This window comes from Natator depressus, chromosome 8 (assembly GCF_965152275.1).
Source record: "Natator depressus isolate rNatDep1 chromosome 8, rNatDep2.hap1, whole genome shotgun sequence".
Lineage (NCBI taxonomy): Eukaryota > Metazoa > Chordata > Testudines > Cheloniidae > Natator > Natator depressus.
Genome location: NC_134241.1, coordinates 13,650,539 through 13,669,859, shown reverse-complemented (window position 1 = coordinate 13,669,859; position 19,321 = coordinate 13,650,539). Strand labels below are relative to the sequence as shown.

General features: G+C 40.5%; 1 protein-coding gene across 6 annotated transcripts in view; it reads right to left on the bottom strand.

The window, feature by feature from the left end:
• FSTL4 (follistatin like 4) overlaps positions 1–19,321 on the bottom strand; it is a 671,384-nt gene that overhangs the window by 189,618 nt on the left and 462,445 nt on the right. For all 6 annotated transcript variants that reach the window (XM_074960459.1, XM_074960458.1, XM_074960457.1 and 3 more), the window contains 2 exons: positions 14,499–14,689; positions 5,615–5,735 (listed from right to left, as the gene is read on the bottom strand). In XM_074960459.1, coding sequence (XP_074816560.1) covers positions 5,615–5,735; positions 14,499–14,689 — 312 coding nt within the window. The remainder of the gene's footprint in view (positions 1–5,614; positions 5,736–14,498; positions 14,690–19,321) is intronic.

Here is a 19,321-nt window from a genome sequence, read left to right as displayed (position 1 = left end):
AATTTTAGAAACAGCCTCCACTTCTGCAGAAAGAAAATTGTGCCAGCAAATAATTGTGCCTATAATTTTGCACTCACAGCTAATGCAAATTATAACAGACCTCTAACTACTTGAATATGCAGGTACAAATGTGTAGTTAGGGTTAGATCTAGATCCTATCATATGGGCCCACAAGTAACTGTGTTTACATTTAATTTTACTGATGCAATTTTGCATCCATAAGTAATTGAAAATACTATTATTTGCATGTGCAAAATTTCTTCAATGAACTCTGCTGGTATGCATCAAATAATTATTTGGGATATAGCGTTCAGCCAGTTTTATGCATCAGTGAGTCACCCATACACATTTATAAATATTTAGATATTCCAGTCTTGCAAGAGTGTATGAAGACATTTGACTACGTCACCTTTGAAACACTTATTTTACTCAACACTGGAAATTCTTACATCTAAAAACAGAGATAACAAATCAATGTCCCCTGAAGAGCATTTTTAAATTACCAAAGCACTGTATTTTAATGAGTTTTCTTTGCAATTTGTACACAATAGATTTCCAATACCAACTTGTAATTAGTTCGTTTTCTCCAATCATTATGTATTAAGTCCACTAACATTTTCCAGCTGGTATCTTTTGAAATGAAAGGTATTTGGAAAAATTACTATGCTTTTGCAGTTGACATATAAATGCATTGGCACTAGTGTGCAGTTGATATTGTGGAGTAAGAGAAAACAGTCAAACTGATACAGAGCATCAAAATTGGTTCTTACATCAAAGTCTCTGGCTTTGACTGCAAATTTTGTCCAAAAATTTTTGACCCCACAAATCTTAAAAATAGTTAAAATAAATAAAATTTACCAAGTCTAAAAACTTCTTGGCGATTCTATATAACAGTTACTTCATGAGACTCCCTGTTCATCCACAGACAAATCATGCTGTCACAACCTATAAGATTTGTATTGATCTAATTTGCGTGTACAAGCTCAGAATGTGAAAGCATTCCCAAATTTCGCCCAAGGAAACGTGTTCATTCCATTGGCAAACACAGCTCCCTTGTGCATTTTTAATTCACATTAGGGATGCGTGAAGAATTAGAGTTTTAGAACTGAATTAGAACCAGAAAAGACGGGGGGAAAAATTCAAAACTGATTTTCAAAACAAAGCATGGGAATGAGAAAGTCAGAAGGAGAAACATTTTTACACTTACAGACAAGAGCGTTCCTATTTGTTCCCCCCTTTTTTCCTGCTCTACTGCCACTAGTTTGTACTTTAAAATAGTCTGATCCTGTCTGCAATTTGTTCTTCGTTCTTTCTTCTGCAATGATTGTTCCTCCCAAACTACAGCTGTGCATTTAATGTGGATGTACTTAGAGATATATGTATCTCTCTCTGTAAAGTGTTTATATGTAAAATGTTTTGAAATATGATAAGAATAATCAATGCATTGACTGAAAAACAAGTATTTCACTTTTTTCTTTTGAAAGTATTCATTCAAATCCTTTTTTCCTAGATAGAGCATCAAGTATCTCAAAATCTCACTATTCATGTACTAGAAAAACTATTATATAGCAGGCTTTCCCAGGGCTCCACTTTGACAATGCCCAATGACAAGCATAGGGCACAGAAGGCAACCTTTGAGAGCCATAAGTGCTTTGAGATTTGGAAATTATCTTGTGTCATCATTTCTGACCTGATCTCGTGACATATTCATACTGTATCGAGCAACTTCAATCGAAAGCTCTCTAAACCCAGTGTGACCCACCGGCAATAGTGGAACTGTTTTAGGATAGTCAAAGCAATCTCTAAAGGGCTGTTTTTTGCTTTCCTATAATCTAATGAAATGCAAAGCCAAGCTGTCAAAAATGAATGTCAGTTTGAAAAACCCTAATGAGCAATGAGCTATAATTTAACAGGATTTCTATCTCACTGTTAATAACCTCTTATTAACTAAAGCAATATTGACAAGATAAAGCAATTTTGACTGAATACATGTTTTCCTTGTCTTTGTCATATTTGTATTACTAATTGACCTGTCCACATTGATGTTATAATATAGAGCTAGAGTTTTCCCAGACAGTTTTGCATCTGCCAACCTACTACTCTCTCATTTGGGAATGACAAAGGTAAGGCCAGCAATGACATACCTAATTTTAATTACCTCCAGTCTGACACAGTTCCTGAAGAGCTACCCAAAAATCACTCATCTGGGCATGTTCAACATCCTACTCAGCTGAGTAACATGCTTGCCAAATTACTAGATTGTTTCCATGCTTATTAATTAGATGTTTTCTCTGCTCTAGTTCTTACAACAGCTAGGCCTATTACTACTTGTTATTCATTTGTTGAGTTTTATGAAAGAAAGATAGAAAGTAAGAAGCAGACAAACACATAAAACAGCCAAGCTAGCACCTAACCAGTGTTCTTCACATTTCCTGGGATGTGGACATCTTGAAATAATCAAGTTACAGCTGGGATTTTTTTCACTATGTCTCTTGAGCCTGGATGTCTGATAAGGTTCAATAATCAGAGATTCGAAGACACCCACAATTTGCTCTTCGTGCAAGACCCATTAGGAAAATATTTATACTGCTTGACATGTTATTTATGTATGATCAGGAAGAATTTAAATATTAAGCATTTTTCTGCCTTGCTAACAGCTATTTAGAGCAATTTACATGAATGCAAACAAACTCAGAGGGATTGTACTCAGTGGATTAATTAAAGGGACAACGTACCTTTCAGAAAAGCAGAATAGAATGATTCATTTAGAGACAAAGTGAGATATCCATTATTTTGCCCGTAATCCAAAAGTGAGAGTTAACTCAACACTTGTATGTAAATAGTTTATTTAAAACATCTGTTAAATTAGTACCTATTAGATACTAGTAGCTTGAAACCAGAACCATTCCACTTCTCAGGAAAGATAAGTTATGCAATTACTCTGGTGCATTCATTTATAACTGATCAGCATATCAGAATGTTAAAAATGCTTTCTGGACAGTAGAGTGGGGAGGAAGAGAGAGAGAGAAAGCTACCAAGCAAGCATGAGAGAGGCAGACCGACAACTTTGTAGCTCTTACAGAAATGCCATGGGAGTTTTTAAAATGAACTATGATTTTAAAAGCAACAAAAGAATGACACAGTGGAGAGTTCAGCTCTTCAAACCATCAAGGTCATCTTTGTACCTCCCTTGGATTAGAGCATTGTACAGGTATATGGTGCATTGGGACAAATTTAACGGAACAATTTTGGGGAAGGGTAAATTCGATTCAGACTTTATGATGTCATTGAATTCTGATAATTAGATTTCACAGTCTGTTGAACAGCCATCTTTGCAAGCCTACTGCCATCATTCAAAAGTGATTGACTTAATTCATATGGATCTGAGCAAGAGAGATGCCAATGCACTGGGTCACACCTATGAAAAAGATGGAGGACGTTGTACCCTTAAAAGCAGCACTTTGGCTTGGATTACTGACATTCTGGCTCATAATGAAATGATTAACACAAAGTTCAGACACGCAAAGATTACAAAACCAAACTATGCACCTATGACAACTATGTGAAGAGCAAACATTTTTGAAATGCATTCTACAAGATCATATTAATAAAATACATTTCCCAGGAAAAGTTGTACTTTGACCAGGATTTTCTTTGTACTTACAAAAGCTGCAAAGTTTCTACAGATACATAAACCATCCCACTTTCTAATTCAGGATGCTGACAAACCATTAACTTATCCTAATAAAAGCAGGTTATTTGGGGAAATCCAAAATGGAGAATAAAGTCATAAAATGGACTAATTTTGTTGTTTGGACGGAGAATATTTTTTCCACAGTAAGTTCTTTTGAAATATCTTAAAGAAAACCAAGAAGTAATACTACAGACATTTTTGAATGCTTATCAATTACTGACTTTAGGTAGTATCTCACACCTGTCTGATTTTCATTACCTATTTAAAATTCACTGAACTACAAATCCATTCAAAGCAATATTAGAATTTAGCTTAGGGTTCCTGTGACTTTGAAAACCCATTGATCCAGATATGCTCCCAAGTAACTGCATGTCAAGTCTTTATAGCTGGGTTAATTCACTTTATAGTCTTCTTAATGTACAAGGTTTTATGTTTTATTGCATATCTATTATTTGCAGCATGAGTTGATGAATTAAATGCATATGTGGTTTAAAACAGGTCCAAGGTGCCAGCTGGGACTAATTTTAGAGCACTTTAAAAATTATTATCCCAAATCTTTTTTAATTTAAAACTTGAAATGAACATAACAGAAGCCACTCACTTTAGAAAAGATGAGTATCTGTGGAAGCAGCGATTCTAAGGTGATTCCATTTGCCTTATTACTCTAGATGGACAAATAATACCGAACATTAGCATGCTATTTCAGGAGATGTCAAGTGACTCAGAGCCCACTTCTGCTGCCCTTACTTATGATGAGCATAGAATTTAATTAAATGAGTAGTCATTGGGACCACTCATGGAGCAAGGTACTATGTTTAATGTGAGTAAGGGCGGGGGAGGTAGTACTGTGCTTTTACTTTGCAGTTCTGTAGTTTGTAAAGAGGAATAAGCACCCGCTGAAATCATTTTTATCTTACAAATGTTAAATTGACAAGGTCAGAATCCTGTTGGAAATGCCCCTAGTTCCACTGATTTCATGAGCATTACCTACATGCTTCACGTCATGCACATACAGACGTATCTTGCTAAAATCAGGGCCATAATATCTACCCTTCAGAGGGAGGGTGTGAAACTTCATTAATGTTTGTAAAGCCTTTAACATACTCAGATAAACAAGCTTTGTCTAAGCACAAAAAGTGTTATTATTTTTGGTAGAAATCAGAAGGGTGAGCTTTGAAGTACCAATACATGATTCATAATGGATACTGTTAATTACTCAAAGAAGAATCCATAAAACTTACCAACCCAGGCAAATAACTGATAACTCAAGAGCTTAAAGTTGCACACTGCTTAAGTACACCTTGCTGAATCAGAGCCATGTTGCGAATGGTTAAACAGGTACAGAGATTTGTCCCAAGATTACATGGCAATTCATTAGCAAAGGTGGAAATAAAAGGTATTGAATTCAGGCAGAAGATGCAGGGGAAAAGCCTTACTTTTCTCACCCCTAAAATAACAGCTATTCTCACTCTGTGGTTAGCCAGGTTTCCTGAAAAAAGTTCTTGAGAAAAATTCAGTGGCAAATCCTACAAGCACTGTTCCTTCTGGCTTCCTAGAGACTACATACATGTTCTACTTACATTTCCAGTAATCCAGCAATATCTTTTAAATGCCATTAACAAGAAGCACAATGAAAGCCAACAAAATAGTCCATTGCCTATATCTCTTTATCAAATCCATAAAATTCAATTATTTCCTGGTAAGCACACCTTACCTTAAGGAAACAATCCCCCACCAATGCTGACCCCCCTCCCCCCCCCGGCATACACATACCATGGAAAGTTCAAAATGAAAACAGCTATTTCATACACACATTTCTGGAGACAGAACATTGTCCTAAAGGATATTCATATAACACCTGGACTGTAAGCCACATTTTGTCATTGCGAAGGAGAGGGGGGAAAGAGCATCATGACTTACGGAATGCAGTATAGAGTTCTTGCAGGGTTAAGTAACCATCATTGTTGTAATCATCAAATCGGAGAAGATCTTCCAGCGTGCAATCCAAGAAATCATCCTCTAGAGCTTCTTTCTCCATTAGCTGCGGGAACAGAAAGTTATACTAATGCTGAGTTGTGACACATTGTAATTTTGAAAGAAAATTTACCATTTCAACAAATAAAAATGATATGCCCCAAAAACCGAGAATGGTGTAAATTTAATATTAAGGGATCCTAACAGACATAGTGCACATCACAACTAGCAAAGGGTTTAAATTTGACAAGTATTAAAAACCATTATCTTGAAATCAATGCAGGTATTTTTATTTTCCTGTTTTTCATCTTTAGAGTCCTATCTGAAATTTTTTGCAGCCATCTATTGTAATTTATGAGGCAACTGGTTGTGAATTGACTGTTGAGGGGTCTAGGATGTCAGCCATTCCTTATCAGCATGGGTGTAGAACAGGGCTTATCATAACTGTGGCTTTTTTTCTTAGCAGTATAACTCTTGCACCCAGGTATTCCAGCTGGTGAAGTGAATTAATTTGTTACTGAAGACTCCATGAAATGTAAGATACAAGGGTAATATTTTAGGATAATACCTGTCCTCTGATGAACTTGTTTCGAATAGTTGCATCTGGCACAGATGACATTATTTCTTTGCTATTTACAGTATATTAGCGTAGGGGGCTAAAGCACAGGTAGCACATTGCTTTGGCCACTTCTAGTTTATTGCTGCATGAATAGAAATAGGGGCTAAATTTTTCTGAAGCGTTCAATTCACTTATGAGGCTTAAGTCTCATTTTCAAAAGCATCTAAGTCACTTATGATCACTGAGGGGGAGATTTTCAAACTCAGTGGCAGTCGGGCACTTAACTACCATTTGTTCCTTTGAAAATCTCCCCTTATGTCACTAAGGGGAACATTTTCAAAAGTAATTTCTGCATGTCGGACCCTAAGTCCAGTTGACTCTCCTGTGTGCCTAAGGGTATGTCTGCACAGGGATAAAAGCCCTGCGGCAGGGCCATGGCTGACCCAGGTCAGGTGCATGGGGCTCAGGCTGCAGGGATAAAAGATGCTGTGTAGACATTTGGGCTTGGGCTGGAGCCTGAGCTCTGGGACCATCCACCCTCTCAGGGGCCCAGGCTCCTGCCCTAAAGTCTACACAGTGATTTTTCAGCCCTGCAACCTGAGGCCTGTGAGGTGTTTTTTTATCCCTGTATAGACGTACCCACTGCTCCTACATGATTCAGGCACTTTTGAAAATTTTACCAAAGATCCCTTCCCCAAAGAAACTTATGAACTCAACTTCCAATACTGCACCCCTTGAAATCAATGGGGACAGAATCAGGCTACAGGAAACAATCATTTGCAACCTGGGGGACTCAGAGGAGAAGGAGAACTTAGACCCCAACACTGCACCTTTACCTCTGTACAGATGCATTAAATTCATTGTGGCTCTGCACAGTTGCTGGAGTCCTCTGCAGGGCATCTGCTTGCAGGATCAGGTCCTTAGAAAGATTTTTGTTTGTTAATAAATTTGGTTAGTATTTGGGGGACTGGTTTCAGAGTAGCAGCCATGTTAGTCTGTATTCGCAAAAAGAAAAGGAGTACTTGTGGCACCTTAGAGACTAACAAATTTAATTGAGCATAAGCTTTCGTGAGCTACAGCTCACTTCATCGGTGAAGCGAGCTGTAGCTCACGAAAGCTTATGCTCAAATAAATTTGTTAGTCTCTAAGGTGCCACAAGTCCTCCTTTTCTATTTAGGGGACTAGCTGAAGAAATGAAGCCCACAAATGCTAACTCATGTCAATGTAATATCACCATCTCAGTATATTAATAAAAAGGAATTAAATGTCATAAATGGAATGTATATGCTTTATATCACTAAGTAAGGACTTGAGTAAACATATTTTGGTTGTTATTCCTTTGGCTTTTTCTGATAGTTATTACCGACTCACTGAACTCTTTTACCCTCAGTTGTTTCAGGAACATTCTCTCTTGTGACATGTGTGGACCTCTAAACTTGGAAGAAAGAAATAAAAAAGGCATGTCCTCCAACCCTTCGTTATAAAGTAATCTAGCCTTGCAGCAATTTACAATATGTCTATATGATGTGAAAGCATCAACTGCTCACAATATGTGGATCAAGCAACGCCAGTGAATGCTGCATTTTCTCTTGAACTCAAAGTACAGTTATTGGTCTTTCTTTTCAATATTTCCCAACCATGAAAAATCAAATTTAAGGTGTAGACATTTGCTTAAGATTAATAGAGGTTATGGGCCTGCTGCAGGAAGAAGAATCCTAAACACAATGGGAAGAAATCACCATATTTGCTTTATAATAAGATTCAACATAGGACCTGGATATTTGTGCAGCATGCGGTGTGTTGACATGAAAATGAAATCTTTTGCCAGTAAAAGTTGTGCTACAGTGCATTAGGAGATTGGAGAACCTACCTTATGAGAGAAGTCTTAAAGAGCTTGGCTTATTTAGCCTAACAAAATGAAGGATGAGGGGAGATATGATTGCTCTCTATACATACATCAGAAAGGTAAAAGGTTGGGAAGGGAGAAGAGTTATGTAAATTATGGGACAATGTTGGCACACAAAAAAATGGATATAAACAGGCCATCAATAGGCAGATCTGTGGCTGCTAGTAGCAAATATCCCCAGTGGCTGGTGATGGGACACTAGATGGGAAGGGCTGTCAGTCACTACAGAGAATTCTCTCTCAGGTGTCTGGCTGGCAGGTCTCACCCCATTGGTCAGGGTGTAACTGATCACCACATTTGAGGTCAGGAAGGAATATTCACCCTGGTCAGATTAGCAGAGACCTTGGGGCTTTTTTGCCTTCCTCTGCAGCATGGGAGACAGGTCACTTGCTGGTTTGAACTAGAGTAAATAGCAGATTGTGTGTAACTGGAAGTCTTTAAATCAACGGTGCGGAACCTTTTTTGTATCAGGGGCCATTGACCCACCAAAAAAAATATATATATATACATCAATGGCGGGCCACACATGTTCAACTCACCTGCCTGGGGGGGAACGAAGGCTCGGGGCTTCCCGCCCACAGTGGGGTGAGCCCGCATTCGCAGCTCCAGCCCCGCAGGCACCGGCTTGCCCTGCTGTGGGGGGCAGCCCTGAGTAGTCCATCCCACCCCTCCCTCCCCTTCCCGCCCCCGGGCAGGTGAGTTGAATGTGTTTGGCCCACAGGACGGATGAAAATGAACCTGCCCATGAGCTGTAGGTTCCCCACCCCTCCTTTAAATCATGATTTGAGGACTTCAGTAACTCAGACAGAGATTATGGGCCCATTACTGGAATAGGTGGGGGAGGTTTTGTGGTCTGCAACATGCAAGAGGTCAGACTAGATGATCATGATGGTCCCTTCTAGCTTTAAAGTCTATGAAACTATTCCGAGGGCTGGCGCTCTCTCTGGTTTTGACAGGAAATGGCATGCTGAGGAACCTTCCCAACAAAAGTTTAGTTGAGAGCGATACATTTCCACCAAAAATTCAGTTTCCACATATCAGCATTTTCCAAAAATACTGCCCCCCCCCAAATGTTTTATTTATACTAGTTCCAAGTGCCCTTTATGTACTACTCAAACTCTATTTAACAAAGTGCCACCTTTAGGTGACTTGAAGTGATCTCTCCACAGCGCTTCATGTGATGAGAACAGAGCTGGACATCTTTTCTCTAATGAAATAATATCTCCTTGCAAGTGTATCCAAAATATTCAACATGGAAAACTTAAAGGTAAAAATAATCCTAGACATAAAATAGATTATGTAGCCCTCTTAGATATGGACAAAATTGTATTACTTGTCTTAATGACTAGTATAGACAACAGCCAAAAGCATACTACTATACACTTGTTTCTCAACATATGTTTTACCTCTGACAGTTGTTTCTTTAGAATATATATAAACTCTTTACACATTCCATTCTATATATGGACAGAGCTTTAGCAAACACTTAATTCAAAGATTCATAATTAAAATTAAGTATAATGTAAACGACAGGATCTTTCAATTTATAAGAGAGTATAAAGAAAACTGCTGAAATGTAGAATATTCAGGGCAGGAAAATCTTTAAGAATCTTTCTTTTATTTACAATTTTAGTCTTGGCCTTATTGTATTAAAGGCAATTTGAAGTAATAATGCTAAAAAAATGACCCTTCACCTAGCAAGTAAAAATGTTCAATAAAAGTGAGATCAACCATAACTTCAGAGCTCAATCTTCTAAAGATAGAAATTTCCCTGTCTTCTTTTATATTGAAAATGTATTAACTTTTCATATGACTGACAAGTTTTTACTAGCTCCTTTGATTTCATGTCAGAAGAAAAAAAATAACCCGTGTTAGCTGCAATGTATTCAGTAGATTTATGAAAATGACTTTAAAATACATTGGAGTTTTAAATGGAAATAACATTCCAGTTACCACAGTTGTTAATTGCTTTGTATATCCACAACTCTGAAGTTTTTGTGATATTTCACCGTAATGGGCTCAGAAGGAAACTTCAGTAGCGTCATTCCATTGACTATGGCTGGAGTCGGATTAGGCCCTAAAAGGAGAAAATGTGACCATACTTCTTCATTTTTTATTTCCAAGGATCTTCTCTCACTGAACAAGAATTGTTTGATTTGAATTGAATAAACAAACTGGCAAAACTATTCTCCCTCCTCTTAGGGCTGGTTTCTGTCTAGCCCTTACATGAGTGCACGGTGGGAGTGGGATGGAATAAGGAGCCATCCCCCTTGCGGAGTTTATATAAGAGACTTGCAGAAGTACAATGCACAGGTAATGCTCCTCAGGGATGGATGATGCTCCAAAGCGGGAGGGGATGAGAAGAGAGTCGATGAGGCGGTGGGAGTGGATGACCAGTGGAGTTGGCTGGAGGCTCTAGGAGTTGTATGTTGCACGCCTCCAAGAGGCTGCATCCCTTCCACACTGCAGGGCTCTGGGACGCATTCTGCCTCCACTGCTCCTCCTGGGACAGTGCTGCTGCACATTGCCCCCGGAGAAGGGCTATGCCTAAATGCTACAATGTAGCCTTTAATCCTGACAATCAACTTAACAAACGAGCCTGGTTTTTACAGCAGTGCCTCTACCTTGCCGCTCCACCATAGCAGGTGAGATTGTGATTCCCTGCAGCCTATTTTCCCTTTTAAATAAATGAAAGGAAACGAGAAGTACCAACTTATGTGCTGGCCACAGACAATGCGATCACAGTATCTCCCACGGCACCACATTTATTTTATTTACCTCTTCTGCTTTGCAGCAAAGCGCCCGTCTTTGGAGGTTTCGGATTTAAAACTCTTACAAATTAAAAGACCCAGCTCCCATCAAACACCAATCTACGTAGCAAAGCAGGCAAATTAGTTGAGTTCACAAAGTAGGGAAATTTAAATAGATCCCTCCCTAAGAAATCCCTGGGAAAGAAACTGGCCACGTAGCATACCCTGCAAGTCAGCGATGGCATGAAAGTTAAAAATAATTTTAAAAGCATTGTTACAATGCCAGGAGTCCATTTCAGCACCAGACTTCCACTACCAGCGCTCTAGATCTTTTCTCTCTTGCTTCATCTGTTGCCAGTCATTTGTAAACAATAGGGAGGGGTGAAGAGGACACTGGGTAAGAGAATGCCTAGGCACCACTGTAACTGATACACAAGGACCAAAGATTAACATAAGGCCTGGTCTGTATTGAAAAAGGTTTATTGGCATAATTCTGTCAGTTAGGGGTATGATTTTTTAACAGACATAGTTATGCTGGTAAAATCCCTAGTGTATATGCAGTGCAGTTATAGTACAGCTTATTTCATGTCACTGAAAAAGAATAAGCTATACTGGTATATAGGTATAAGGTTATATCGATGCTGCAACTGAAGGTTTGATTGCAACTTGGATAGGCATACCCATCCTAGCTATGATTTAGATAGCATGGCTAAAAATAGCTAGGAAGACAGCAGCACAAGGGTCAGCATGGGCTGTATAAGCCCCCCCGGAACCTTGGATCCATACTCATAGTGTCAGCCTGTGCTAAGGGTCTGGGCCACGGCATCTTTACTGTTATTTTGGGGCGTGCTGGCTAGATTCAAGCTAGTACAGTTACGCCAACCTGAGCTGCAGTCACACTTCCAGTTGCAGTGCGGGTGAATACATACTACATCTGCTACTATCAAGCATAGACAAGGCCTAAGCGTGTTCTCCTCTGGGAGATGTGGATACGCAGCACCCTGGAAAATCAAACCCATAGCAACTTGCCCAAAGCTGCCCAGCATATTAATGCTAGAGCTGGTTTTAAAACTCAGGAGCTTCCAACTTCCACTCTTGTGCTGACTAGACCTTGCTGCTTCCCCACTGAAATAGTACTTCTTCTTAATTCTTAATTATAAACCAAACCCTACGCAAAAAACTAGCTCATTGAGTTTTGCTTTCTACTTTTTCCCTAGAAATATGGAGCAAATGAGGTTACACTGTGTGATCTAATAACTATAAATGGCTAAACCTTTTTTCAGTGCAAGTTCAGTTTTAATGTCCTGATGGAATAAGCGTCACATAAATGGAGAATGAAATATGAGAGTAGAACAGACAATCAAGTGTCAGCCTGCGTAAAATAAAGATATTGTCTTACATCCATCACCTTTCCTTAAAAAAAAAATATATCAAATTTAGATCAGCTACTTTATATATTCATAGCTATGAGATCTAAGAGAATTTACTCTGACACCTTGAATTGTCTAATCTTATGTCATGTCAACTGCATTAGGATTAAAGCTACAGGAAACTGTTCTACCTACTAATAAACTCATAAGAGGAGTAAGCTTGCTAGCCTGCCATTTGTCTAGTGGATTCATTTTCATGATAAAGCTGAAAGCATACATGCTTACCCAGAAGAGTGAGAACTAGAGATACCTATCTAGAGCGAAGTGATAAAATGCTAACTTTTGCAACTGAAGTGGCTTCCTAAGAGCCATTTGCTTCTAATTATTCTCATGTAAAGCATAATAGAATAGTAAATATATACAGATAATTAATTACAAACATTCTGAGTTTGTTTCCCTAATTTTAAAATTCTCTTGTGGTTTTAATTAGGTGAGCTGAGACAAACGTGCTAAGAGACCTGTGGAACTGTTATTGTTTTCTGTAGCTTGCTCCCCTATGGGCTTTTTCAAACTCACTTCTGCCCACGGCCCATGGCTATCATTTAACATTCTATGATGCACTCAAATCCAACTTTACAGCAGAGAATTCTTATTCTTTAACAATTCTTCGGAAGATGCTCACCTTCCATTCAGAATGCAACTATTTACTCTCTGAACACTTTTCTAACACTGGAGATCCTAAAATCCCAACCCCAGTTTTTTCGACAGGCAATGCCCTGCTAAAAGTCTACGAACACACAAACAACTTTTCTCCCCTTTTCCTGGATTGGGGGGTGGGGGGGTGGAAGCAGCAATGTCCCCGAAATGGGCTGCTCTGAGGATACAAACGCAACTGCTCCAGTGTCTATGACAAGTGACCATCACATCCACACCACCATGCGTGCGGATTTCCGACTGGGGTCTCCCACTAGCATCCTCTATCTGCCACTCCTGCATCAAAGCAGGACTTAAGACTCAGGAGACAAGCTTCCTGCCGGCAGTGGGTTTAAGTGGGAGGGGTTTGTGCATTGGCCAATCCCACTCTCTCATCCCAGCTAGCCAAATGACTAACTGGTACAGAAACCTGCAGCAAGCAGGGTCACTGGCTTGGATGCAGCTATTTGACCCATAGCTAGGAGCTAATTTGTCACTTTGAGAAGTTATGCTTCTCTGCTCCAAAGGATAGCCACCTTCACCATTTAATCAATGGCTGGGACTATTTATCCATGGCTGAGGCATGGTAGGTGAGTGCTAGGGCACATCCACCCATTGTGGGCTGACATACTACACCTCTGGGGCCCAGGCTGCTTGGAGATCCTTCACATATTTAGCGGGTGATAGTGTTCCGGCACAGAACACGTGATGTATCTAACGCTGTGTGTTGTGTAGTGTGATTGCCTTCCTCTTCTCGCTTCATAGCCACCAGCCAGCAAGCTTTGGCGAAAGGAACACAGAGTATATAAATCCTTCTTGCTGGTACATAGGGTACCACGGTCAGGTCAGGGTACCCTCCATGGTCAGGACTCTCTCAATACCTCCGTTCTGGCACCTGCTGGAAACTGATTGCACCTTGAGTACACATGGAAATCAGTTCAACTCTCAGTGCTCCATGTTTGGTTAACTTTACCAATTAGATTAATTCAAACAGCATAGCATGTTGGTAATTAAAGATTATTATTTTTGCAGACTCTGCATCTTCTCTCATTTTATTATGTTCAATAATCAACACTTCAGTAACTGCAAAGAGATGTGGGGGGAACAAAGCTGTTCAAATATTTTAAACTTACTGTAACACTAATGCAGTGTTTGGAAGGTGGTGGAGGGGCAAGCTTCATTTTCTAATTTAAATCTATTTTTAAATGCAAATTAAGTCTATATTTGTCAGCTAGCTGGAAGAATTTAAGGAATGAGTGTAAATAGCGAGGGATTTATTTTTGGAGGGGATGGTGAGAGGCCTGGATAAACTGCCATATTTTTCTTTGTAAAGTATCCTAAACTGCTTGAGAAAATGCCTCGGTCTCCCAAGGGAGGAGGGGAAAAGACCTTTTATATACTACAGTAGAATTTTCTTCCTTCACCTAATGTTAGACAGACAGTTACGCACAACTATTCTCACAAGAATTTGGCTGTGTTATATTCAATTTACACTTTGAATGAAAAATGCAATCCATTTCATAATCCAATTTTCATTGAGCGATAAACCCACCTGAGCCAGTTCAGAGCTGCTGAGGTGCCCGTCACTGTTTATATCCAAGTACTTAAACATGTCTTCAACTAACAAGCGCTTCTGGGATGTTCTGTCCTCTACAGGGTTGCTCAGCTGGCTGTGGTGATGAGCTTGAAGGTCCAGGAGTATGCTTTTAAGACGGCTGTAGTCTGCCATTGTGCAAGTGTCACCTAAAACATAAGATTGTATTACTTGACCATGTATTTTTACCTTGATCTGTGTAAAGGACTGAACTTCTAAAGGGAAAAGTAAGGCACAATCAAAGACAGTCTGTCTGTGCAGACATTAGCTCTCAGATGCTATGCTTTAAGGGGATCCTATAGTCATTCCCTGTTATAATAGCTAGCATTTCTAATAAATCCTACCTCAAGGAAGCTCTTAAACATGTTCCCATACAGATAACAAAGTTTTGATTAGCAGCTACATTACGCCTAATAATCTCCACCCATATTAAATTATATTCCTACTATATATTCCTTAACAACACTTATAAAATAAATACAGACACCCAATGATAAGGAAAAATAAATTCTAGCAAGCCTGAGTTTACAACGCTTTATGATCATAAATAAGTGCCACTCTAGAGCTCTGCACCATGTAAATGGTGGCATTGCCCTGACTAAAAACTGTAAGGCTTTTTGGCAAATGAGGCATGAAACACACAGTGATACTAAGTATTTTATCTCACTGGCAACGTGCTACAAAAAGAGAGAACCTTACATCCATCACAAGCTGATAAATTGGCCACCGGGAAAATAATAGAAGGTGACAACCTTAAAGACCTAAATGCAGCTGGGGTTCATGGCACTGATTGTACCTATCACCCTGGTGGGACTGAAGCAGAAAGTGGTCATGCTAACCCCTGAGATACTATCCAGTCCAGGGCCAGATTTTGCTTTCAGTAAAAACGGTGGCCTCAATGTAATTATTCTGGAGTGACATTCGTGTATTTGAGCAAAGAATAAGACTCAATGTTTATGACCTAGAAATTCCTACTGAGGCAGCATTGTAAAAGCATGAAAGGCAGTTCTCCAATGACTTCCCTCTGTGTGAGTCTGGAGAGCATCTTACTCTGATTTAAGAAGCTGATGACGGAGGCTCTTATTCAGTTTAATTCTAGACATCACCTTTTAAAAAGCTTTTTAATTTAAGGCCCATTATTGTCCTTTTTGGGGTCTGTTCTTAGCACAGGCGGAAATTGCTTAGGTAGATCTGGGGTGTATCAAGACAACAATAACCCAAAGTAAATCTTCTTTCATAGAGAAGAGGCTCTTTCAGGGACAGATTTTCCATCTTCTTTGTTGCTGGATTGCATCGTTTGATTGGTCACTTTGATGGGAGAAAAAGACAGGAGGAAATAATGAGCATTTCCCTATCTGTCCCCACTCCGATCAAAACTGGATTAATGCTACAAGGTGGGATGTATTTCTTTGACAGTGGACACATCCATTCAGAATAGTTTTTGGCACCTCTGTGCTCAGAGCCTCTAAAAATACCATGATTCGACTAGATGTAAGGCATACAGGCAGGACCTACCTTCATTGCTTCAGGTGGCATTTTCCAATCCATGTCCTAGAGAGATCCATGCTGAGACTAATATCAACAAGATACTTTGGATCCCTCTTCCCCTTCTGTCAACCCCCTACATCTTCTGAAGGCCTCTCTCCCCCCATGGATATAGACCACTCCAGCACCTGTCATCAAACTTCCTGCAGTGACCAGAAGGACTGCTGGAGAGCGATGCAAAGAATTCCCTCTCCTTTTTGTTATCTCCACAGAGCTCCTGGCCCTTCCTCCTTTTAATCTAGGAACGAGTAACTGAATTTACACACACCTGCTTACCCTGTTGTGCTAATACTGGGTTGCCAATTTTCTCTTTTGCTTATTTATATTTACTTTTTCCAACATCGTATCAATTGATTCCCATTCTGAGTGGCACCTAGATCTCTGTTTCTTTCTATCACACATTTAGTTAGAGAAAAATCAACTGCCTTACCCATTGTAATCAAACAGTTTTGCTATCCTGATATATTTTTGGCTTTGGCTACTGCAATCATATTTTTTCCCCTCATCTGAGAGGGGTGTTCTCTCCAGTGTTCCAGATGAATATCACAAGTAGGGAAAATAAATCTGTCTGGTTTGCTTCCAGATCTGTTTTTTAAATTTATCTTATTATTATAGGTGGGCCATTTGGTGATACTGATACTGAGTTTGCCCAAACAACCCTGTCCATAAGAGTCATAATCAGTTCCTTAGTCATTCAGGGTAGGGTTTGCATGGTGTGAAGTCTCTGAAGTATAAATCCACATACTGAAAACCTGGTTCAAAGCCCACTGAAGTCAATGCAAGTCTTTCAGTGGACTCTGTTTCTGGTCCTACATTAAGAAGATTGTATAGCTGCTTCATTCATTGAGGAACATCCATCCTCTGCACTCACTGAGGCAGGCGTCCTGGGGTAAAAGTACTAAGGGATCATGTAATTAAATACTATATCATAATGCATGTGCATAAGAGGGCAGAGTTAAGGTCACATGGGAAATATAAATGTTGGCATTACCTAACATATGAGTGCTTTGAATATTCGAATATAATTTTTGTATGTAATTAATTATAACAACTCTTTACTCATCTATAATGCCTTTCATTCAGAGATATCAGACTGTTTAACAAATATTCATTAATGAAGCTTCGCAATGTCCTTGTGAGGCCGGTTAGTGTTCTCATTCTCATCTTACCCTGGGGGCACACACAGAAGTTAAGGGACAGCTGCTGCTCCCGATGAATTCAATGAGCCCTTATCGTTGACCAGGGCCATCCCCAGCTATTCTGGAGCCCTACGCAGCCCCCCCACATGGGGCCCCAGACCTCTGGGGGGCGGGGCAGGACTCTGTGGGAGGGAGGGGGGTGGGGCTGGCTTGTAGGGCAGGGGGGAACCACCCCCCAGCACCCACCAGCGGCGTGGCTGGCGCTAGGTTGCTGCACTTCCCACCGCCATGAGTGCAGGTCCTGCCCTGCTGCACTCCTCAGGGGAGTGGGGGCAGGGCTGGGGTGGGGCGGGAAGGGGCAGGGCTGGGGCCACGGGCAAGAGGTCGGAGCAGGGGCTGGAGCAGCACACAGCTGCGCAGGACACCAGGAAATTTGGTGCCCCACATTTCCTGGTGCCGTACACAGCTGCGTGCTTTGCGTCTGGGTAAGGACAACCCTGTCATTGACTCTTGGGGAGCTAGCAGGCTAAAAACAGTAGCATAGCTGCAGTGGCAGGGGCAGTGGCAGCATGTACAACCCCCTACCCGAGCCCCATAGGTACGTACTTGGGGCAGCTAACCCACGCTGCTGCTGCTGCACTACTGTAACCACGCTCCTATTTTTAGCACGCCAGCTCAAGAAGAGTACGTCTACACGAGCAGGGGCTCACCCCCCTCGCTCATCCCAGAGATATCACCTTCCTGACAGTGAGTCAGTGGCAGAACTCTTGAATCCCGTCCCTGTGCTCGAACCATGCTTCTTTCCCATTTATTATTCTTAAAATTCATAAACTTTCTGGCCTAGACTTAATCACCCTAGAATGACTTGGAATTTGGCAACAGATCACTGAGCCATTACACGCCTATTTGCAAAATTAATTTGCTGTGGCACAGTGCCATGAATGCTGTGACTTGAGCCAAAAAGAGAGCACAGCTACGTATATAAAGAAACTTATCATAATGTGTCAGTGCAATCAGATATATCAAATCTGAAAAGAATGGGAACATTGTACCAAAGTGCCATTCTTATAACAGGAGCTTGCTCTGAACATGTTGCCAGATGAAGCAGAGCAGACATTTACAGGCAATGAGTGTTTGAACACAAACACCATGGGGGCTGGCATATCTTGCCTTTGGAACACTTTGGAGCTAATTGGATGCTTCATTTGTTGTATAAATACCACTAAGCAATTAGACTCCTGAATAACTGGGTTGCTGGAAGGGATCTGCTGGGCAGAGAGCTCATTTCACAACCTCACCAGCTATCAACCCAATGTAATTTTTTACCCTTCCGTATGTGTTCTCTATCCCAAGGAAGTCTCATCTACTCAACCTGCTGCCATGTTTTTAAATGATGCTTGTGCCTACACCTACCCAGCAACCACCACACATCCACACGGTGCCCCTTCCAATTATTTATGTGCATTGCTGGGCAGGTATAAAAATCAGAACTGCGTTTGTGGCCAAGGTGCGGGTATGCACAAATTTCAGTGGCACACACATCACTAGGATTTTGTAAAGGGGTTTCTACCTGCCACCTGCTCCTTCCTCACGGTCCAAGCAGCCACAGTCTTAAGTGGCACCCCATCACTATTTTTCCTGTAGATACTGCAAGGAATTATCAGATGGAAATGTAACAACTCATCGCACCTCGCCTCATCCTTTGAAAAGCCCATCCCCGCCAACATGGTGCTTGCTAAAGTATGGCGTACTACAGAGATTTGAGCACACACAGGATTTGAAACTCAGCCCCTTAAATTGCAGCACAGATCAGTCCCAAAACACAACACAAACCACAATGGAGACCAGAGACGGACAAAGTCAGCAACAGCCACTAGCAGCAACTTCCAGAGGCTTTGCAAATCCTATCATATCCAGCAAAAGGCATTTAGAAGAGCACCATGTTGCTTTTACTTCCACTCCTGCTGCTGCTGCTTTGTCCAGTATGGGGAATTGTCCAGCAAAGATCTGCCCTGAACAGTATTATGGTGTCATGCTACTGAGTACTAACCAAAGAGAACCAATATTATTGAACAACATCATAGCTGCATTATCCTT